The 25,062-nt window shown below is 39.9% G+C and overlaps 1 protein-coding gene across 1 annotated transcript; it reads right to left on the bottom strand.

Moving 5' to 3' along the window:
* Window positions 1-7,538: 7,538 nt before the first annotated feature.
* lhx5 (LIM homeobox 5) lies at window positions 7,539-22,826 on the bottom strand. Its single transcript, XM_018662258.2, is given in 7 exon segments — window positions 7,539-9,693; window positions 15,383-15,458; window positions 15,460-15,549; window positions 18,542-18,819; window positions 19,750-19,804; window positions 19,806-19,974; window positions 22,238-22,826. Coding segments are annotated over 7 exon segments (1,191 nt in total). The 5' UTR covers window positions 22,411-22,826; the 3' UTR covers window positions 7,539-9,343.
* Between the last annotated feature and the right edge of the window lie 2,236 nt (window positions 22,827-25,062).

Raw genomic sequence — 25,062 nt, forward strand, 5'->3', positions numbered from 1 at the left:
TAACTGTAACTGAGCTCAGCCAGAAACTGGAACTCAAACTGGCACATTCAGAAACCCTATGACCATAAGTTGTGTTGGGCAGAGCAATGATGGTCCGGACGCCTGTGTATGTGGCTATTTATAGTCTGGAACAGAATGGCCTCTACAATACATACTTGTCAGCCATACAGTTAGCTCACCAGGGTCATCTCTGACACAGCACAGTATGAAACGCATTAACACGTTGTTACACATCAGCTTGTTTGTTTGCCAAATGCACCATTTCACATTATGACAAATTTAGCACTGTAAAGTGCATTATATCATTGTCTCTGATTACATCACCTTATTACATTTTATCACAACATTTCAAGTCACAACACTAACATGTTCAGACAATGGACATACCTGGATGAATGTAGAGAGCTGAGAGAGCTAAACAACCTAATTTGAGAAAGTGGCCTCCTATGAAAAATGACCCTGTAGGTCGTTTGGGAAAGCAGCTTATTACAGCACATTCGTTACATTTCATTGTTAAGTGACATCTGGTAGTTGTGTGAGACAGCATCAGTCTTTCTGATGACAGAGTGGCTGTTGCAATCGTGACAGGAGCAAAGGAGGAGGTCAGGTGACGTTGTTGTATAGCGACAAAGTCCACGCCCCAGGTGGATGGATATGAAATACTTATTTTAACCCAAACCTTTTAACCTTTTCATGTCCTAAACCTAACGTGATCTTACCATACACTGTCACATCACTTGTATCTTGGGTATCTCTCGTATACTGGGGTTTGAATTCATACAGCAGTCAGTGGACATTAGCTACTGAGAGAGAGCACCTGTGAGCAATCATTCTACTGGTTATAAGGCAAGTGGAGTCAGACACATTAGGACACAGTTGTAAAGGGCCTCTCCTTACCAGTAACCAAAGCACACATACTATCACGCAATGAGGACATAAAAAATCCTGTTTGCTAGTGTTAGCTATTGACCAGTCTTCACCTGGCTAAACAAGCTAATATAGCCAAGCTACCCAGCCTAGCTGTGTTCATCAGCATGGATTGCCTCAACTGATAGCAACCTAGCAGAAAAACCTCCTAAGCTACTTCATCCTAGTAGCAAAGCATGCACCTCTAACTTCATTTACGTCTACATATTTAATCATAAAACAATTAAATCCACACTTTTGGGACAAAAAAGCAATATGACATAAAAGTGTAATGTGATGCATCATCCATGCAGCGAATGTAAGAAAAGAACCTGGATGTTCTGAGAGCATTTGTTTTGTTGTTGCATAATTTTCATATAATATGCAGATGTCTGATGAACAGAATATGTCCTGGACCAAGTGTTTTTACATATATGCATGTTAATTCTTTTTGGGGTTTTTTTTGGTCTGTGAGTGAGAGAGAGGTTTGTTTTACTCTAACTCTCACATTTATCACTGAAACATTTACATGAACAAATGGAATTATCATTTTCAGCACTATTATCACAAGGTTTCACAGTTTTCATCACATTACATTCACTACATTCCTCAGACAAAATGTAAATTCCATTTGAGTATAATGTACTTAACAAATTAATGGCCTATTAAAGCAGCAGTGCATAGTATCTATCTAAATAGTCAAAAAATCACATGGTGTTCTCGACAGTCAAATAATGTCCTTTCACGAGTCTTATAGAGACAGACATCTGTTTCTCTTCCCAGATCACATAAACTGAACACCCTGACTACCTTGTGAACTCTACTACTCACAAAGAGGAGTTTTGAATACTCTCAAAAGCTGAATTACAAGGACAGTTCATTACAAATGCTGCTTCCAAGCTTATGCATACTACAAGCAGAAGATATATATATATATATATATATATATATATATATATATATATATATATACACACACAAGGAAAGGAATGAGTGAACAGTTTATTTTTTATCATAAGAAAGGGATCCGTAGACGCAATGATTTCAAACATATGACACGCATCTGAGTGTATGGGCGGCATGTTTTAATGCACCTTTGACATATGTGTCCAGGAATGAAAGTTAGGGAAGAAATGATTAAGAAAAATTTGCCACAATGATCCTTGAAGATTACCAGGGTGAACCCAAATATGCTCTCTTTTTATGACCGTTTTCCACAGTGACCTCTTCAGAGAAAGGGAAATACTGTGCAATATACTTTGGTATTTAGAGTATGATGTGTGGTATTAAATTAATCAGTTAGTTTTTGTTGAAATCACATTTGGAGCTTTAGAAAATATTTTTAAATGCCCCAGAACTCAGAGGTCGTGATGATTTTTTATGACTAGGATGTCCCCAAGCAGAGAAACATAGAATACATAAAGCATTAAAGACTTTTTAAAAGTTTTAAATACTTTTTAAAGTAACTGTCAAGACACATTAGTTTCCTGCAGATCTGGTGAACATTGTTTCTGTGTTGAATTCAGCAGAACTTCCACATGTTTAAAACACACTGTACACTAACAGTGGAACAATAAATCATGGGACTACTGCAAGTTTTCCACGAAGAGGAAGCAGTGGTAGTGACAGAAGATAGATGTTTAGAGTAAAAGGGAAGTAGCATCTGTATCAGAATACTATCGAGCATAAAGCACACACAAATGCACAGCCCATATACTTCCACTTCTAAACTATACTGTGTCTCACCTCCGCAGCATTTACTGTCATTTAAACCTTGTCTTGACCAATTTATATCCTTATAAGAACATTTTGTTGCTTCAAGTTTCAATTAAGCTTTTTCAGCCACACCTGTGTATATTATATACTATTCATTTGCAAGAAGATATACAATGTTAGAGAAACAATGCCAACTCAGTTTAGATTTTTAAAAATCATCATAATAAGGAAATGTCTTTAATGAACACAGACACGCGTTTAATTTGTTTCCTACAGCAGCTGCTCATACAAGTAATATCATCTCACTGCAGCTAAAGCATGATGATGTGCTTTTGACCTTCCCACACATGAAACACAAGTTGCTAATTCTGGTTTCTGGTGTCAAAGTCCTTTACTTTGCTTGTGCCTTTTATGCTATAGCTAGGCAAAAACAAATTAGTAAATGTTCTTGGCCCAGTTTAACTATAACCCTCAATGTAAAGAAATAGAGTCACAAAATCATCACTGCCTGTGTGTATTTATGTTTTCCTAAGCCCTTTTTCTTATAAGCCATATAAAAATGTAATGTTGCTTCTGTGCAATATTATGAGGCACCATCACAAGGTACTGAAAAGTGGCTCACTTACAGTATTCAGCAATTATGTTATTGCTTCTTTTTACAGATAAATTCATTTCATTCATTTGAATGCTGAATTATTCATCCAACATTTTATTCAAGGAATTGTTGTTGACATTTTGGGAAATTTACTTTCTTTCCAAGACTTAGATAAAAAAATCAATACCATTCTTGTGTCTGTTTGTTCAATATTAGGCTACAGTCAGGAGATAGCTAGCTTAGTTTAGCACAAAGACTGGAGGCAGGGGGAAACAGCCAGCCTGGCTCTGCCCAAGAGTAAAAAACACATCATATCTTATTTGTTTAGTGCAAACCAAAGTGTACAGAAAAAAAAAAAAACATTCCACAGATATTCCTCCTTTATCTCACCAAAGGAATTTTAGAAACAGTAAAGACATATAACAAGAGATAAAAGTCATTCATTTCCTTTATTTGACTCTCTCTTTCAAATGAACCACTCACATGATGTTTTGGCATCGTGGCTCTCATAAGTGAGTAAAAAAAAAAGCCTGTTTTTCTTTCATTTTTCTTTCTTTTTTTTCCCATTCCTTGACCTTGATAGCCAAAATGTGTGCGTTCTTAATTAAATGATTGGGCTATGCAGGATCAAAAAGAGGCTCTTCAGATATACTTGAATTGCAACTTGGATCTCTTCATTGTTCCTAAATACAGATCTTGTCTCTTATTACTGTCTACCACTGCTTCTTGTAGCCATACTATACATATCCAGACACTATGTTAGGTCAACCCTTCTCAGCCACACATCTGTGCAGTGGCGGTCTGGATCCACTTGGTGGTGCTGTGGCTGTGTGTCAGTGGGAAGCTCAGCACATATTCTTCTGAAACACTTTGCTTTTTTTCTCTTTTGTCTTGTTTCAGACAAAAAAATCCCATCACATTCCTCGGTTTCAGATCCCACAGGTTTGATTCTGAAAATGAGGGAAACTGGTGAATTATGAAAAGAAAGTGATGTTATCGCTCAACAGTGTAAAAGCTATTGTATTAAAAAACTATTAAACTGGAATAGATTCTACCTTTGACAGTGATTTTATCTATACACATAGAATTAACGCCTGAAAGTGATCTCCTTATGACCAGACATTTATCTGTTTCAATATTTTTATAATTCTATGTTCATTTCCAGATAGCCTATAATATTATTTTAACGTGTACACTAAAAAATATAAGACACATTTTGTATATATATATATATATAATTTCAGTCATATTTCCATATGGAGCAATCTTGTAGATAAACTAAAATACATCTACGATTCAGAAATTCAAAAGTTTGTCTGAAAATAATGTGAATAAATATGTTTGTTTGACATCCCACACTATGTACATTACAAACCACTGCTTGTTTATTTATCCAATTGATGTAAGTTGATATATGTGTATCAATTTGTACAGGTGTGTGTATATATTTGTGCAAGCACATGTGTAGGCATGTGAATATATACTGTATGTGTGTGTTTGAATTATGTACAGGCTTAACTACCTTTCAGAATGTATTTTCCAGAATGTGTAGCATGTACAAATTTAGGAAAAGCGATATGTTTGTTAAGTCATTCTCGTCTGTTTTTGCGTTTACTCATTATTATAAACCCTTCAAATTTCTACATGTAATAAATGATTCAACCCATTGTTCAGTAGCATTCATTAGTATATCTGCGTCCTGTCATTGAAGTGAAGTCAGTTGTTCTATTTTTACTTTGACAGCCATGACTTAATGTGTCCTAAAGGTGCCCACCTGGGTGCGTAAACACTCTGCCTGACAGCCTAGCTATGCATGGCTTACTCCTCCTCTGTTCATTTTATAGTGTGCATGTATCACTTTATGGCATCCATCTATCTGGTAAACCTTGAAAAGGCTGTTGAGGCTGTGGATAAATCTGAGGGTGACACTCTGACAGTCCCTGATCTGCCTGTCCATGTTGCCTGAAATCTCTCTCGGCCATCGTATTTTTGCTCTCTCACGCATTCCGACATATTCCTCACTGAAGCAGAGGTGTGCATTTGTTTGTGTGTGTGTGGGTGTGTACAGTATATATATATATATATATATGTGTGTGTGTGCATGTCATCTGATAAACCAGCTCAGCGCTAATGTCACCTGTCAAGGTGCAGCCGACAGGTGAAATATACAAAAATATTTCAGCATGATACAGCTTATTTTGGAGTTTTGTGCCAGAATGAGTAGCTGTGATCTAAGTGAGTCAATGTGTGTTGCAATTGAACCTGGCATATAGACATGTTTGTGTGTGTAAAGGAGTATGTGAGTGTAATTAATGATGTGTTCCTCCTCTTCATAGGGTAATAGGATTTCCCCTCCCCAGGCGGTAAAGAGAGTGGGAGGGGGAGAAAATGGGTCTACATATGTATGTGTGTGTGTGTGAGAGAGAGAAGGAGAGTGTGTGTTTGCAGAGTTAGTGAATGGGGGCCCCATGTAGTGATGCCAATAGAGGGCCTGTGTGTGTGTGTGTGTCTGTGCTTGCGTGTGATAGGGGGGAGGGGGAACAAGCGAGTGATTTATAACAGCTACTCCGGGTCTCTCCTCTCTCCCACAGCAGCACTGCAAACACATCCATTACAAAAGTACTGATGTTAATGGGATTGTTGTGTATGTGTGCGTGCGTGCCCCAGTGTGTGTGTGTGTGCGTAATACAGAGGCTGCACAAGTGTGAGTGTGCACCTTGATGCGTGTGTCTGAGAGTGATAACCAGATGCTACTGGGTGAAAGGAAGGTGAAGGTTACTGAGGGTGCTTCGTGGAGGTTTACTGGTGCTCAAGTCCCAGCGCTAGTGCGCATGCATATCTCTGTGTGTTTGTGAGTGTATATGTGTGTGGACATGTTAGTACTAAGAGCAGGAACGTGTGTATACGGGCATATGGCCGATTTGTTTTGGACCCTAACAGAGTAGGCTAATTCCAGTACCCTGCCTTATACATGCTCTCTGGTTTTGTGTGTGTGTGTGTGTGTGTGTGTGTGTGTGTGTGTGTGTGTGTGTGTATTGCTCTGTTGGAGAAGCACAGCCAAGATAGAGTGATAAAAACCGGAATTGAGGAAAAATACTCTAGAGAGTAAACAGAGGGAGCAAAGAAGAAATAAATAAAGAGGATGTTGAGGTTCTTGGTAATGGACTGGTAGATGCTGAGGACCACATCCACTTCAGTATGTGTGGGTGTGGGTGTGTGTGTGTGTGTGTGTGTGTATCTGTGTGAATATATATACACACACACACACACACACACATAGTGTCTGCCTGTCTCTGCTCACATTACCCTTTACATTAAAACCAGTCAGGGGGAAAATTACTGCAGACCTGGGCCACCTTCTGCCCACCTGGCCCCACAGCAAGAGGAGGGGATGTGGAGCCAGAGGAGGGGATAAAGAGGAGGATAAGGGGATGTGGAGGTGGGGGGGGGGTCAGAGGGACCCTGTGAGGGACAGGGCTGCCCAAAGGCACTGGTCTGTAGTCAGTTTCATGCAAGAAGGGAATTTCTAGTCCTGGGTCTGTGCCTGAGGACCTCAGAAAAATCCCTGACTCTACTACTAGGGTTAGAGGGATAGGAGAAAGTTTTTGATTTATTAAGTAAAGTATTGCATTTAAGATTTTACTTACTAGCTGCTCTACTCAATATTTTTACAGTAGGAATGGATCAAATTATTATATGGAACATGAAAGGCATTGCTTGTTGTGACAAACCCACAGAGAATTGACACTCTATCCTATGGTTCCCTTCTGGTCTGCTTAAGTATTTTAGCATCTTTTAGCTCATTGTTTTGGTTTCTGGAGTGCAGATGGAGGTACAAGTATTACTAGTAAAATAAGTAGGAAAAATAAAAGACTCATTACTCTACGCAAAATAGATTTTTACAAAGATGGATGTGCCAGCCAGATGGAATTTTTACAATCTGGCAATAATCAGACAGTTGGCCGTATTATTGGGCTATGATTGATTTATAAAACCTCAGAAAGTGATGTAATAAATATGAATATAGTTACCATAAACTCATAAACTCTAGGGTAAGTTTAAACTGAATTTAAACTTACTACGTACTTTATTTACTGTTGGGTATTTTTTCGTTACAATCATATCTACATGTCTATCTATCTATCCATATATATATAAAGGAAATTAAAAATAATAACATGAGAAAACTGTACCTTCGTACTTTGTTATGTACCACCAATACAAACTGAAGAAAACAGAAAATACACTGGGAGATGACACTTAACAAGAAAGCCAGTTCTTCAAGTTGTAAGAGAAGGTTTTATTACCAGTGCTATTTACATAGAAATAATACAGCCTTGCCCCTTTGCCCCCCCGCCCCCCCCAAAATGTGCATAAATGCACATACACACGCACACATGAGCAAGCATACACACACCACCAAGCATTCAGGCACACACACTCACACACTCACTTTTGTATCCAAGAATATCTCAGTACATCAGAAATAAGACACATTCTTTCTAGATCTTATACAATGTCCAAAGGAAATGCAAATTAAATCCAAACAATATTCAAGTAGAGCTAACTCATCGTGGACAAACAGCATCACAAGTGTTTTGTGTACATGTGTTTGGTGTAAGACATGTTGTGCATGATGAGACAGAGGTGAAAGAGTGAAGGCTAAATGGATTTCAAATTAGGGATTATTGGAGGTTTTGTGTTGAATAATATCAGCTAACTTGTGTTGTGTGTAACATTTCAGTGGAAGAGTCATAAGGGGAGATGAAAATATTGTGTTGGCTTTTCATATAGGAGTCCTGATGACACTTGGCCCTGAAACTGCAGAATTATCTACTGGCATTATTTAGAAAAAAAGAGAGAGAAAGAGAGAGAGAGAGAGTTTATCCTCCACAGAGCAAAAATGTTCAAATATGTTCATATACCGGACTCTACTGTTTTTAGTGTTTAGTGTTTTTAATTTTGTGTGTGTTAAAAAGGTGGCCACTAGATGGCAACAAGAGCTTCAGAGCAGACTGGTAATGTCACAGATGTTGTCTGCCCCCTCTTTTGTTTTCTCTCTTTAGAGGAAGGAGACCTCAGCTGTTGAAGGAGATTCTCCATTATGGGTTCAATGTTCTTTTGAAAATCATTTCCATTAAAACATGTTTTTTAAAAGGGACAGTAACAAAAGGAAGGTCAGGTGAAGCAGTGTGCGGAGCAGAACTATCAGGGCCGCCTGGATGGGTGTGAGATTTGTGTGTGTGTGTGTGTGTGTGTGTGTGCGTGTGTGTGTGTGGGTACAAGTGTCTGTATAATTGTGTCCGTGTTTTGAATAATGTTATAGACATCCTTCTTTCAAGCTATGATCAAGAACGATTTTTTGTGCATTAAGGGACTTATAGCTAAGTTGTGTGCTAGAGAAAGTCAATGCCAGAGGTGTGTGTGTGTGTATGTGTGTGTGTGTGTGGGTATACAGTTTCCCTCAAGCAGCAGCTTTTGACATATTGTCTTACACAAAAGAAAGTTTGAAATGCGCAACATTTTTGAATAAAGATATCCTGTCTTGATTGCCATATATGTATTTGTATATGAACATTAAAGCATGTATTAAACCTGGTCCTTTGTCTTTTTAATGTTGAGGGTAGAGTGGCAACTTAGCAGTAAAGACAGGCATAGAGAGCAACAGAATGGAAAACTAATATTGCTTTGAAGCAACGTTGTTAAAAAAAAAAATGTGGTGAGAAATTAAGACAACTAAAGATGTCCCCTTTGGCATTTTCTCTCTAATGTGTTCTAGAACATTAGAAGATACCTTCGTTAACAGTAAGGGGAAGGCGAGAAGCATTTTTGCTGGATAGAATCGCAATCTTTTTTGTAATAGTTCAAGTCCAGTAATCCAGGAAGGGATATGCTTTGGAGTGTCTACTGGGCAGCAAATATTACTTTTTCCAATAAGCTATCCCATTCTTGATTTCATTTCCATGTCCATCAGTTCGTCAATTGTCAAAATCAGTCTGTGATTTAAAAAGTCCTCCATAGAAATTTCAGCAGTATGTTTCACTCCACAATGTGGGTTTTTTCCATTCATCTCCTGAATTAACTAGGCTGACATTCAGCCCAGGAATAGTCCCTGTGGTTTGTCCTTTACCAGGCTGTGGTTTCTCCCATCTCTTGGCCTTGGTGGGACATAGGAGCGCTGTAACTGGAGTTACTGGCCAAGGAGAAAGGAGGACTTGGTCCGCCCCCATATGCATCCCCAGGGACAGGCTGCAGGGAGCTCGGTAAGCCTGGCTCCGGACTGGGGGTTTCTGCATGGGAGATCATGTCCGTGAACCTTTGGTCATCTGAAGGGTGGTGGCCTGACCCCTCCATGGCTCCGGGCCCAGAGCCCAGGATGTAGGGGGACTCGGCTGGAGACTGAGCCTGTGAGGATGGAGGGCCATGGGGGAAGAAGTCGTAGTTACTCCCTGGTCCGTAATAGTCACCTTGGTATTCTGTGGAGGAACAGGAGAATACATGGTGTCAGTCTTCCTATCAAAGACTTTGAATATACATAAAAACATTCACAGTTCCCCAGAGCAGTGTGCAGTTTTACACACAGCCCCACACCTACCTAAGTGGTGAAATTGATCATGTCCAATTTCCAACCAACTGGTCTCCAACAGCCTCATTTGAGTGTATAAACAACTCCACACCTCTCCACCTCAGTTCTCTCGCCTTTTACACACTGCATTCATCTCCCTCACTCATTCAGCTCGCAGCCATGCGTGCACCTCGATAGATTCCCCTGCTGAAACTTCTGGATTTGGATGAGAAACTCCAAAATGAGATTCCAGCCTCCCTGCAGCTCTGCCAAGTCTTGTCAGCTGCATCTCTTTGTCATGTCTGATGCAGCTTCCAGCAAACGTCCCTCGCTTCTACCTCACTGGGCTGTGGCTATTTCCTGAGCTACACAGATCACTCTCCATCATTCCAAGCATGCAACCCAGCCAGGGCTGCAACTAATGGTTCTTTTTATTACAGATTAATGAGATACTTATTTTTCTTATTAATCATTAAGTCTATGACATTTCAGAAAATTGTGCAATGTATTCACAAAAATTCCAGAAGCTTATGTTAATGTCTTTATGTTGCTTATTTTGTCCAAAACCCAAAGATATTCATTTGAAAAGCTGGCATTTTTGCTTGGAAAACAGTTGTTGATTTACTCTCTGTCAGTCTAATCAATTAACTGTTTTGACTTTTCCGTCCCAATAATTTTTCCTTTTTAATTACACTTCGTTCCATAGTTTTATCCACTTCATGCCGCTCCCAGTATTGCAGATTGCAGCAACTGCACCTCTTTAGTTCATACTCTCAGCTTGAGATTGTGTTATTGCTGTGTTTCATTTACAATTACAGCATTGGATCATCAATAGCTATTCACATAAGTCAAATCAGTCATGGTAGTGACAGGTTTACCCCATTTTAATTTCATTTTCGTGGTGATATCAATTGTGCAGCATCACAAGATAAAGTCAGTAATTCATTGAGTAGATCTTCATTAAGGTTCACAAATATCTCTGCACACATATGCACCGAGTGAAAGCAATGGCTTCTTTAGTCAATAAATGTTTCTGGATCTTCTATTGAAACAACAAATACATAAAAAGTCTGGGTATCAGCATAAGTCAGTAGGGCTCATTCTCTGGGGACCACGAATGTCTGCACAAAATGTAACTAATCTAATAGTTCTTGACTTATTCCAGTCAGGACCAGAGGTGGTCTGACTGACTAATTGAATATATATCTATTGTAAATCTAGTGCTGAAACTCCTTCAAGTTTATAAACTCTCCTCCACAGTGATATCTGAACAAATCTTGTTTTGTAGTTTGTCATGAAAAAATTCTCGACATTTTTTTTTATTGCATTCACTTCAAAGCGCTGTAACAAAAACTTGAATGCATGACACATTAATGACTGAATACAGTCCCAAATCCTTGCCTTCACAGAAAATCTCCAGCACACACTTGGATTTACTCACATTTCTTACTTAACCTGTGACACTGACTGACATGTTTATGCCTCTGAGAGGTGTCGGCACAATTTTTGTCCCCGACAAGTATATTCACGTTCACTCTCTACCAAGGTGACATTTTCATACATTATTTATGAATTAAGTGAATCTCACAATGAATTTTGAGTGCTGTCCAGAACAACCAGGATCCATGGCACAGGGTTAAAGGGTTATTCATTCAAATACATATTTTGTTACTTATCTATAGAGGTATCTATCCATGGAGATAGTTTTGGTAGTATTTTAAAAATTCAACTGTAATATATACTGTTTTTTTCACAATGTCAGTGAGCAGTTTTCATAGGGACTATTTTATCAATGGTTCCAATTAAAACTGCTTACGAGTTGTTCTATGGATCCACAGTAACAAGGTAGCTGTTTCTCAAAAGGCACGCTGTTGAATTAAATATAACCTTCCAATACTGTAAGACCCCAAAATGAAATTCCAAGTGCCATTTTGAGACCCATCCAAACCAAATCTCAACGTAATCAACCAACAACAGCTTAACACCACTTGGAAGCTCAGTTGTTCTTGGATCATTCAATCCTATGAGAATCACTCAACTTTAAAGGAGGTAAAATAGACATGTTTGCTTTCTTGCCAACAGTTATATAAGAAAACTGATACTCTCATATCTGTTTGTCTGCTGGTACAATCATTAGCCAGTTAGCTTAGCTGGCTACTGTTTGTACCAACTACTAGCATAAAGATTGGAAACAAGAGGACACAGTTAGCATGTCTTAAGGTAACACAATCTTCTTACCAGCACCTCCAAAGCTCATTAATTAACAAGTTATACCTTATAAGTTTAATCCATACAAAATGTTGCCATCATCGTGAGGTTGCTAGGCAACCAGCAGAGACTCCAGAAAGTCACTGTACCAGGCCAACAAATAGTCCAACACATAATGCCCTGTAAAACTCCAATTTGTCACATACTTAAGTTTCTGTGCGGATTAAACAAACATGATATTACATGCTCATTTGTGAGTTTTTAAGAGTTTGTTAGGTGGATTTCATCACCTTTGGACATAGCCATGCTAGCACTTTCCCCCGATTCCTGTCTTTGTGCTTAGCTAAGTTCATCATATCCTGGTTTTAGTCTTATATTTAAGGGATAAACATGAGTGTGGTATTGAGCTTCTCATCTGACTCTTGGCAAGAAAACAAATAAGCAAACTCCCAAAAATGTCAAACAGGGACTGATAGCTCCAAATGAGTGACAGTCATTCATCCATTCTGACAACCACAACGATCCTTTCAACGTAACCACAGTCTCAAAGTGAGGGACAATGACTCAAATGACAACCAGACTGCTGATGTAGTGCTGAAGTTTGGAAGGACTGATTTTTGCAAATTCGTGTGACAAATGATTCTCTAAAACTATGTTTCCTGAGTTGTTTATCAGGAAAAAAAAATACTGCCAAACAGCTTATATAAGATTCATCTACTCCACATGTAGCCAGTTGCTTCACACACGGTTTGCATTTCATTAACAATTACAAACCCCCACCTGCCTTCTGCTTCTCGCCACTTGCATATTCTTCCTCCAAATTTACATCTCACTCTGCTCCAAATTCCCTCAGTTACATTACAGCCATTCTGTTTCAACACCACCTAGAACTGAGATCGATGGCAGACTTTATCCTGGTGCCCCAGATGTTGCACTAGCATTTCTCCACCCCCACCATATGCTCCTCACACTCCTATTTCAGTCTAAACAGGCAGAATCAGGAACTAACAGGTTAGAAATCAAGAAATATGTTGTTTAATTATAACAACTGCATTTATTTACTGTTACATATTGCCTTTGGAAATTATCAAGAGAAATAATAAGAGCTGACATGACTTCCGCAAACAAGCTAATTATTTGATCTAACAAACAGGCCCCTGTTAGTTTGGCCGACCTTGAGAATAAGCAACAAGCCTGTGTTGTGGACTGTGTGGTGTATGTGTGTGTCTGTGAGACGGGGCTGAGGGGTGGGGGTGTGTGTGTGTGTGTGTGGGGGGGGGGGGGGGGGGGGGGGCCATTGGCTCTGCAAACTATAATTACACTCACACATGCAGATGCACCATACCACACACAGGCATTCCTCCCTCTCAGCAGTGGCGGAGGACCATAAGGAAGCAGCGAGCTCAGATAAAGGCGCAGACTGGCCTGTGCTGCTGCGGCACAAAAGGGTGTGAAAAGCAACGTGCGAAGAAAGCAAGAGAGATGAGTGCAAGGGATGAATGTTTTGTCCTCTGTTTTCCCCCTCCCACTCCCAGCATTAAAGTCTTGATGGCTCCAGTTTATTGTATCCTCAATGCAGGGACCCTTCAGGTAGCTGTACGGGAGCTATATAAAAGCCACAGCGCCTCAGACTGTCCATCAAAAACAGCTGATATACATGACAGGTGCATCTGGTTTATTCCTCCAGTTCAGTGTGGGGCTGTTGTTGTGTTAGTGTGTGTTGTTATCTTCTAGCACACGTTACACACGTTAGAAAAGAAAACTGCAGTGTAGAGAAAATTTTCACATGTGGAAAACAAAGAGCCAGTTACTTTTAATTTATCTCCAGTGTTCAGTGTAGTCACCCCTTTGCTATTTAATAACTACAAATATTTGCCTAAATCAAATGTGAAATTTTCTGTGACATTAACATTCCATCAGTTTTTAAAGACGTGCTCTCTGTGTGCAAGGTCAAGGCTGCACATTGTCCTTAATTTGCAATCTTTCAGTCAGTGAATGGCAGCAACACCACAGACACATCTACATGTTTTCACCACATCTAGGCCAGACAAAAGTGAATAGTATTATTGCTAAAGAGTATACAGTTAATTATAGTCTGTGCATTGTTTTAAGTGTGTAGGTTCTTTTGTAAAATGAAAGGCATATTTTAATATTAAGCTTCATGTCAGTTTTTATCAATAGAAGTTAATATCCTTAACATATATCCTTTCAAACTTAAGGTATTTGCTATTCATTGTTGCAAAGCCTATTTTCCATTCAAAGAAATTAATCAAAAGTGGTGAATCCACTCTAATGTGTTAATTTCCTTAAAAAGGAGTCTTCTTTTCCACTTTAATGATTTGTTGAAGTCAGCAGATTTATTTTTAAGGAAGAAATTAACATTTTTTCAGACATAGAATGATGCTCAAGAGATGAACACAGAGTTTTCATCAAATGGTGGAATCGGTATAAGGGTTATAAATCAGGTTATATATAATCTTGATTAAAGGCTTAGGAGACACTAAAAGGGTGACACAGAGGCACATGAATCAAACCTCACAAATAGTGATGTTGTCTTTTACATTTCTAGAGCTTATACTTGCTTTTTAGGTTCTCCATTCTGAAAGAGTATAAATCCGTAAGAATTGTGTCTTTTGAGCTAAACATACCTGACTGTGCTACACATGCCGCAACACTTTCACTGCTAACTTTGTTCAGAAAGTGTCTGATTGAAATACATTTGCTCCCTCCTGACATTTATCCCCCGAGCTGTATAACAAGTGACAGCATGTGACAGGTTTTATGGTTATTTTTGAGCCTTCAAAATGTTTGCTTACATTCCTCTGTGGACACAGAGTTCGATTGGACTTGAAATTTTGTTTTGATCACATCACAAAAGTATCTTAAAAGTATCTCTATTTTATAACTGGAAGAAAAATTCTCTAAGAACAGACTGAACAGTGCCCAAGGTTAGAATCACATTAAGGACTGATCATATGTTTGTATAACATGAATAGCGAATCATCAAGAAAATCACGTGACCCTCCATGCCCAAACAACAGTGAGGTTACATCCATCTGTGGTGCACAGTAGACGCAGTAAAACAACCTTTATGTGATCTCCTTGCAGCCTGATAACACACTGTACCTATTAGCCTTGTGGGTGCTGCTGAAGGTTGCAATTCACTTACAATATCACATTTTTAGAATGGGGGTAAAACCAGGAAACTGAATATTTTTGCAATTTCATTTGCTGAATAAAATAGCACCCCATATCACACATTAATATTGCAGGAAGTAAAGAATCTACAGTCACAGCGAGACAGTATATTTAAAGATACAGGGCATTCAGGGCTGTGCACTAAATATGTATTAGCTAGCGCTGTATGTATTATCACAAGCACTTTTTCTTACCTCCATAGTAACCATAGGCCCCAGGCCCCAAAATGTCTGGATCTTCCAGCCTGCCTCCCAGGGGCCTCATCCTCCTCTGGGCCCCTGAAAAAGGCATGCCGCCGGGCCCCGAGAGCACTCAGCTGCTTCATCCGTCGCTCTTTGGATCTTCGGTTCTGGAACCAAACCTGCATCAAACCAGAGAGAGACACACACACACACACATACAGTTATCAGCTGATCTCATCATTTTCAAAAGGGTTTGAGTTTGAACTGCAGCCTTCACAGTTCACTTTCCACTTTTTGTCTCTGTTCCTCACTTTTCCAACAATCACTGTTTTCAGTCAAACTTCTACTTCGTCATGCCAAGAGTAAAAATCACGTCGTTGTAAGAGCCAGACTTTAACATGATCGCTACAAGATTCAGTCTGTTGCGTCTTGCTCAAAAAATGTCTGAAGCACAACAGGCTGAAACTGAAAACAAATTAATATGAATCCTAATCATTTTAGGCAATTTCACTGATATTTAATTTCATGCTCATTGTTGCAGAGTTTGTGCAGAAACCAGAATTCAAATCAGACTCGAAATGCAGAAAGATTTAAGTCTGGAAAATTCCTTTAAAGGGCTCTTATTCAAATCCTAACAATGTATTTCTCCTATGACAAGAGGTATTTTCTTCTGGTCTATCACGATCCCATCCCAATCCTCTGACTCCTCAGTCACCACATTGAACTGTATCTACTGTATAATAATTAGTTGTGGCCTCTCTTCATTTGTAGGATTTCTGGTTTTAAATTCTTGGACCTCAGTGTTAAAAAAAAGTCAAAAAATCAACTGACTCAAAACCATGACATATGCAGTTACACAGTACCAAACTAACCAAATGTAAAATGAGAAATTTCCAATGCAGTGTCAAAATTACACCGGTAAGATCAATTTAGTATTGGCACACAATGAATGGTAACGCCAGAGGCATTTTGCGCCTGTAATTCACTCAGGAGGAAAAAAAGGCTTTTTGTGCAGGTAAAATGAATGTTACACTATATCACAAATTAACAAAGACCAAGTCAGAAATGAGGGAAAGCATAAAGCACTATTGCAAATTAGGTGCCATCTATGATAGAATATAATATGACACTTATAAGCAGCTGATTTTATTACAAAACCACTCTCTGCTACACTTTTTCTGTCAAGTGTTTTCCTGTTGCAAAATTAAACTGAATAGCAAAATAATATATGAAACCCTCAATACACAACCCAGTTCACCGCAGTACAAGTTAAAATAAACAGTGAAAGCCATAAATCAGAGTATAAAAAGCTTATCACTACCGTTAAATAAACTGTCTTTGAAGAGGAACAAAAGGGGATTTCTAAACTGCAAAACTACACGCCATATGGAAGAATGTCTTTGCATTATAAGCACATAACACATCTTGTTTCGCCTTTGCATCACTGCTGCATAATGATGTATGTTCACACCAGTGAGGTTACACCAGAGGCAGAATCCCACTGTGCTTGCAGATTAACAAAAACACACACACAAAAACACCTAAAACCACTTAGGCTCTGCTCTATGTGCTCCAGCAGCAAAGGCGACACCTGCTTATTGAGAACAATCGTCTAACTGTAGGGTACATTTTTATGGAAATGCTCTCGCTCCCCTCGAGAGAGCGTTGCTTAGGGATTACATACACACGCTGGAGAAGCAGCGTGGCTCACAGGGCTCCCCGCGTTGAGAGCAATGGTATTTAACACACAGTGAATGAGGAGGAGGATGACGAAACAGAGCCTCCATTTTGGCTCTGAGCTACACAGCAACAGTCAGGGGTGGGGATCACAGACAGAGGGATGGACTGCCTGACTGACTCACCGACTACCTGATTGATTGACCTTCTGATTGATTGATTGACTGATTGATTGATTGACTGAGCTTTGTTGCTGCTCACATACACACACACACACAACAGCCTGCAGTATATGATATAGATGAGGCAGTGGAGAGGCCCCGGTCTGCTCTAATAAGCAGTGGGAACAGGCTGTAAGTGAGTAAGAGCAGAGAGGTGGGAAAGGGGAGGGTGGTATGTAAATCTGTGAAATCAGCGATAATTACAGTGAGTGCACAAAAAGCCACATCACAGTTGGCAGAGATGGTGCTAATCATCCTGACACAGTCTGCACCCAGACACCGAGTGTGTGTGTGTGTGTGTGTGAGTGTGACTGAGTGTTTGAGGATGAAAAGGCAGAGACATGGTTTGCAGGTCATAAACAGTATGCTTGTGTTATACTGCAAAACATGTTTGTATGGGGTTGGGGGGGGGGGGGGTGTTCCTCTTGCCTTTGGCAAAAACAAAACTAACCTTTCACTAATTTCATGGCTGTGGAACACGAATGATTGCTGAAACAAACTGCTGTGTGTGCAAAATAAATGATGGCCCTAAAAAAAAAACATGGTATTTATTATATCCATGCATCAATAAATTGGATTACTCGATCTTAATTTCAGAGAATAATTTAGTGCCTGCAGATATGGATACAGCAACATGGAAATTGGAGGCAAATAGGAATGCAATTTTGAATTTCAGGAATATGAGAATAGTGGAGTGAGAGCTATCAATCTCAAAAAGCACTGCATCGAATAGAGTATCCAACTGTGCACAAATAATTCATAAAAATATAAATTCACTTCATTTAAAATAACAATATAAAAAAAACTCCTGCATTTTTGCAATAACATGCATGAGCTTGTCATATAGAAATCTAAACTCTGGTTTTAGGTTTCCACATGTATTTTGCTATTAAAGGTGGCCTATTGTTTTTTATAAGTCAAAACATATTTAAATGAAAAGTGTGAACTGCCTGTTTTTGTCATCTGTGTAAAGGCAGTTATTATAATTATAATAAGTGTATTTCATTTTAGATCATTCCATAAAGTAGGCCTATAACAAAAAGACTCACATACAACATAGGTATAATCTGGATCTACATCCTGCTAACGGACCACATCATGGTCTGACAGATAATGGGGCCTTCAATTAAATGTCTGAGCATTTCAGTAAAATTAAGAAGTCATTTCTCTGATTTATAATCCGTCATTTCTCACTCATTTGTCTTTGTCTCTGCAGATCCTCCCTCATCGCGGTCTTATTTCAACAGCACAAACAGCAGACAGCTGATCTTACCTGGATGACCCGCATGTTTAGTCCCGTTTCCTGGGCCAGCTGCTCTCGGATGTGCCGGGTCGGTTTCGGCGTGGCGACAAACGCGGCCTTTAACGTTTCCAGCTGCTTGGCCTTGATGGTGGTCCGGGGCCCCCGCCTTTTGGTCCCCGAGTTCTGCTCCTCGTTCTCAATATTGTTCGTTTCCTTATCTGAGGACGTTGAATTGTCCGTCTCCTTTATGTCGTCCTGTATTGGGTCCGCCAGATCCGGCGATAAACTCCTGTCTGTACACGACGACACTGGAAGGAAAACAAACAAGAGGAAGGTCACGATCCGAAATGTCAGGGGAGGTGTGGGAGGTGGGTTCTGCTTTAATTAGTCCTGGAGATGCACAGAGGCAATACAGACTCTAATGCAAAATGTAGGTCCAAAATATACGTTGTATTTTATCAATGTATCATTTTAAAAAATCTGCAAAAAAAAGCAGCTGAAGGATATTTTTCCTCTTGTTTTCCATGCAAATATTTTCTTAGCATTTTTTCTATATTCATACATATTTATTGATTTGTTGTTTCCGTGTTTGGAGCACAGAGGATTCCCGAAACAACTAAACAACAACAAATAAATCAGACAGATTATTCCATAGGCAGAAAGTCTCATCTCAGAAATGGAGAATATTACATAGAAATTAAAGATAAGAGCTGTAGCCTAAAACAAGGGTGCGTGACACCGTCAGTACGCAGGGTGTGGAGCGGGGTTGCTGTCCTTTGAGCTTTCTCTAAGGATGAATAGACAGTGGAAAAAGGAGCAGCGCATACGGCCAGACCAACACGCTCATCCCCGGTGGACCCTGACGTACAATAACAGAAAGCCATTGTCCTGTGGAGGTAAATATTGAAACCACTCATCTGACACGGTTGTTGTGACATGCTCTCCGCGGACTACTGAAAACGTTCAACAAAAACAAAATCTTACAGTCGATTCAGAGCCTCCAGACCTGCCCTCCCTTTGTTCACTCAGAGGCCGGCTGACATTTTATTTATCAGATATGCATTTGTGAAATATGGGCATTCGTATTTAACATACAGCACGGTCACACGGAGGAGATTTCTTTGCTTTTTGAGCTCCAATAGGAAACAAATACAAACTCACACATCATCATCATCATTATTATTATTATTATTATTATTATTATTATTATTATTATTATTATTACCGGCGCTGATTACCTGAGTTCAGGTTGACTTCCTTAATGGCCCCGGAGCTCAAATAATCTTCTTTGCACAACAAACTTGTTCTCGTCTATCACGTAGAGCTCCTCTCCCGTGGACAGCTGCTTGTTACACACCATGCAGGTGAAGCAGTTGAGATGAAACACCTTGCTGCGGGCTTTGCGGACCAAGTCGTTTGGCGAGATTCCCTGCAGACAGCCCGCGCACTTTGTGCCAAACCGCCTGAATGAGAAGAGAAAATTAATCAGAAATGTATGTTTTAAAAAAAAAAAAAGCGTGACTGCATTGTTTTTAGGCCGTAACAGTAGCGTACAAAGAACCTTTTAGAAATGACTCCAGCTCTTGTTTGACCAACACAACATCATGAAATAGTTCATATCCACATTTTTAAATTATTTAGACCTTTTGTGTCTGTGATCAGTGATAACATAAGGCTTTATTAATATCATGATAGTTTGGTAGGAACATAAAAATAACACTAATGCCTATAATTGGGCCAGTATTAACAATATCCAAATTATAATAATGTAAAAAATATATACTCTTATTTCCAAGCTAATAATATACCAACACAATAATAATAATAATAATAATAATAATAATAATAATAATAATAATAATACAATCGATTATTCTTACTCAAAAGTGCATATAATCATATATAAGTAGTCCTATTTAGTATCTCGGTTTAAGTATTAAGTATTATGTTTAAGTATTACGATTATTCACAATAAACAAAACTATAAACAAAAGCATGTCTAGTTTTTTTTCTACAGAACTGATTGAGAGTATAAATAGTTGCTGTGGGAACAGTATAAAGCAAATAAATAAATAAATAAATAAATAAAAACATGTCAGATTTTCATTTTTTAAAATGAGATAGAAAAAAAAACCCGCGCGCTCCTAATTTTGATGGAGGTGCTCTGACAATAACCCCACGCAAAACGTATTAGTGACAATCAACACATTGTAGCCAAGGATATATTATGGGATTAAGCAGAGTAGGAGCATCTTAGCGTGAAAATCTTCTCTTAATCCATATTCACCCGCTTAAATACTGGGTGGGAAGACTCATCAATTTGATACACAAATAGCCCAAATAAATTCAGCAGAATTCCCCTCCTGATTTGACAGGGTGAATCCGAGAGAGAGAGAGAGAGAGAGAGAGAGAGAGAGAGAGAGAGAGAGAGGAGAAGAGGAGGAGGAGGCGGTGACTGTTTGTGTAATTTCACTCTGTGGTATAAGTGTGAAAAAGTGAGAGAAAGCATAAGGTGATTGATATTTAGGTTACAGTTGTTACCTGCGCTGATGTTTTCACTCATATAAAGAGTTTTAGCTGATGTTTGAGGCTCACACTGGGCCTACTGTACCTGGATTTTCACCCGGTCTGGTTCGGGGTGGTGGTGGTGGTGGGTGGGTGGTGGTGGTTGAAGGGGGAGGGGGGGGGGGGGTGCATAAGCCTTTGGGTGAAAGCAAGCACTCTTTTGTGAAGCATTGTTTTAACACTAATGTAGGCTTGTCTCTCCATTTGCAATGGTATCGTTTCACTATTCTCCCCCTTTTCACATGCATGGCCAAGCCTCCCCCAGCGAAAAGGGCACAACTCTACTTACACAACAAATGGACACATTAGGGTGATTACTGTTTCGCCTGGCTAATGGCTGGCCATTTAAAACCCACCGCTTGATGGGACCCGCGGTAATATGATGGCCAAGGCCGCGTGAGGCCAATAATAGCCCGTCCCCAACAAAGGCGTATGTGTCTTACATGTCATTAGACAATTTGGGAGAAAATAACAGACACATACAAATGAAAATGATGCTAAGAGAGTGCGACGGGACAAACAAGGGCTTCACTTATCTCTCAATTACCTGAAACACTTTTTAGGAATTGTGAGGCGGTTAATAGCCTAATGGCTGTTTGAAAAAGTGTTGTCTGGAGCTGGAAAATAGATAAAAATGCTCAGCACAGAATGCACGTGCTTCTCGGTGAAATTAAATTTTAGGTGTCCTTTCTTTTTTTATTACGGAGGCCCTGTTCCTATTAAGAGACCACACGGTCCAGGATGTGACCAACACTTCATTACAGAAACGAATTAAAATCATACATTTCAAAATAAGGGAGGTATTAGTTTAAACTTTTGTATTTATTTGCCCTGCTAACTCGTTTTATTTTCTTCACCTTGGAGTTAATATCACCGGCCTAAACTACCTTAACCTATGACTCAATGTGTTGACCCCTGTGCGCAGAGAATTTGGGTTTAAGATTGACTTTATTATACATATAATTTTTATTATTATTTTTATTTATATTTGTTTGATTTTGTATTTTTCTATTCCTATTGAATCCATCGACACACTGACTTCAACCTAAACTCTGACATTATTGCGCATATTGTTTGGAAAACTGGAAATCAGAGCACTTTTTTTTTTTTTTTTTTTTTTTTTTTTTTTTTTTGAAGAGCTCTGAATCCAGACCGTGTTACCTGAAAAAGTCCATTTTGCAATAGAGCTTCCCGTCCCTGGAGAAACACTTCTCGGTGAGGTTGCAGTTGCAGTCACAGCACTGGACGCACTTGGCGTGCCAGGCTCTGTCCAGTACGTTGAGGAGGAACCGGTCCAGGATGGGCCGTTCGCACCCGGCACAGTGGACCATCATGTCTCCGGCCTGCAGGACGCCGAGTGCCGACCTTCCCACACGGACTGAGCTGCTCGGACTGCCCGGGTCTACGCGGAACAACGTCTTGGCTCCGGGAGGTGTGCTGTCAGGCGAAAACTGGAAGGAGCCTCCCGTTCAAAGGTAGCGGAGTGACAAGTCCCCGGGAACTGTTGTAGTCCTGGTCCTGTTTGGCTGCTGTCCTGGCACTTGTCACAATCCACAATCCAGAGGAGAGGAGCAGAGATTTCAGCCGCGCCAGCTGATGGACTGCGTGATGGACAAACCAGACATGTTTTCTTACGAACACACTGTTAAAACATCATTATTCAAACCTGTTTGTTTTGTAATACTTTATCCCTCGCTCGTGCTTTGTTTTGGGTCCAGTCATTTCCTTCGGGCTCACCTCACGTCGCCACTTTCGCATCACTGTGCCTGGGTTATCACGAGGTTTTGCCAGCGCTGCGCGTAACCCGCGCTCAGATTGGATGACGCCCTTGTTAATTCCCGTGCAGCGGAGCCAATCAGAGCGCAGTTGTTATGGTTACACGTTCATAGCTGTAGCCTCGGAGCGGACCTGAATCGCCCGCCGTGCAGAAATACCAGGGCCGCTGAAGGAGGAGTGTTTCTAGTGGCGCTTTCAGAGGCCAGCATGCATGTGGAAGGTTTCATGGAGGGTCGTGGAGACAGTACTGACTTTACAGGGGAAAGGCAGCAGCTGCAGGTTACACTGTGCAACCCAAGACCCTGTCTGCAGATTTTGTTTTTTATTGGGTTTTATATTTGAAAGTCTAGCAAAAAAAAAAAAAAAAAAAAAAAAAAAAAAAAACGATAAAGGTGAGGAAATACCTGTACAGCAGGCAGGGGAGGGCGTCTTTACATGGCACGGTGCTGTCACTGAAATGAATCTGATTAGATGCAGTGGGAGTGGGAGTAGCCGAACAAGGCTTAATGCTACACAACCTTATAATGGCCTTGTGACAAAACGCTCCTGCATTACACTGTAAGGCTGTGCGGGGTGAAGGGGGGGGGCGGGCCTTTTCTCATGCAGAAAGCTATTTACAGGGAAATGCGATGGATTAGCTGGAGCTCATCAATAGGGAGAGCCTGGTCACCCGGTGCTTTAACAGAGTGGCCACCAATCGAAGGGAATTTCAATATTTACCAACAGCCTTGTTTTGTTAGTTGCAGTTAAGCAAACATGCAATACGCTAATTCATGTTAGTGGAAGGGGAGAGGCTTGTTTAATCATTTTCTCTCTACGTTAATGGCGATTCATTTGAATGACATCAGGTGGAGAATTTGACTCATTTTACACCATTATAAGCGACAACATTCAGAGAGGAACAGAGAAACAGCAGGACTGTTAGTCTTAACAGATGAAGGCAAGAAAACTTTAGGCTGAGTTGAAACATTTTAAATGTCAATATTACTATCTATCTATCTATCTATCTATCTATCTATCTATCTATCTTCACACTAAAATGGGTTACATTTGGTTTAACACATCAGTACATTATTTTCCATCTCTGTATTTAAAGAATATACAAAGGAATCCTTTTTAATTACAACACTTTAAACAATCTGACACACACACACACACACACACATATGTGTATATGCTTTCTCAACCTCAATGCACCAACGACTGCTGAACCCAAGAGTGTCCTTGTCTTGATCAAGGGCACTTTTACATGTAGGAGCCAGGATTTCCAACTATCACCTTGGCTAACCTATGCTACCACCTGAACCCAATGCATGTCCTTTGCTTTCTTTCTTTTTCCTTCTTTCTTTCTATCGTTCTTTCGTTCATTCTTTCTTTCTTTCCTCTCCAAACATTGCCTGTTGGATATTCATGTATCCTGTTTTTGACATCCTAAACTGTTTCGTTGCTGGTGCATAGAACCATTCAAAGAGGACCCCACTTCTCAGCTGTGGCACTACTGTGGGTGTTATTAGCATTTTTCCTGCCCCAGATGCTAAGTGTGGATTTATGCTCCAGGTAGCAAGGGTTTAACCTGGGTATTTCAGGCCTTTGTAGAGACAAGGCTGAATGAGTTTCCCCCAATTATCCCAGCTCCTAACACTGCGCTCCTTAGCCTGTAAAACGAGAGAGAGAGACAAAAAAAGAGGGGGATTCAGGAGGGGCAGACAAAAAACCTACGGTGGGAAAAAGAGCATGTGAGGCAAATGCGCCCAGTCACCTCTTGTTTGAATGTAGCCACATCACATTGTGCAAAGGAATAAAAAGCTGTGTTTGCTTTTGCTTCACTCTGCTCTCCTGTGCACACCGAACGCCACCCAGAGAACAAGACACTCACCTGTGGAGAAACATAAGGGAGCTGTCCATGGTACCAAAGGCAGAAAGCACCAAGGACAGCAACAGACTTTTCTCTTTTCAATGGGTGGACCACATTACATGGTCATGTAGCTTATGCCCTATTGTATAGACACCATGCACATATTAAATGGATTCTGGTAGTTTAAAAGTTTGGCTAAACCATTACTTTAAACCAATGATTTCATAAACTGACATGCCAGTTCATCCTCCTATAGAAACATTTTTTTTTTTTTTTGCTCATACAAAACATTTTTTAGTCCTTTTTCTTCAAGGACTTTATATCTTTACTTCCCCTTTGTGCCTCATATGATGTT

This window comes from Lates calcarifer, linkage group LG9, assembly GCF_001640805.2.
Source record: "Lates calcarifer isolate ASB-BC8 linkage group LG9, TLL_Latcal_v3, whole genome shotgun sequence".
Classification (NCBI taxonomy): Eukaryota; Metazoa; Chordata; class Actinopteri; family Centropomidae; genus Lates; species Lates calcarifer.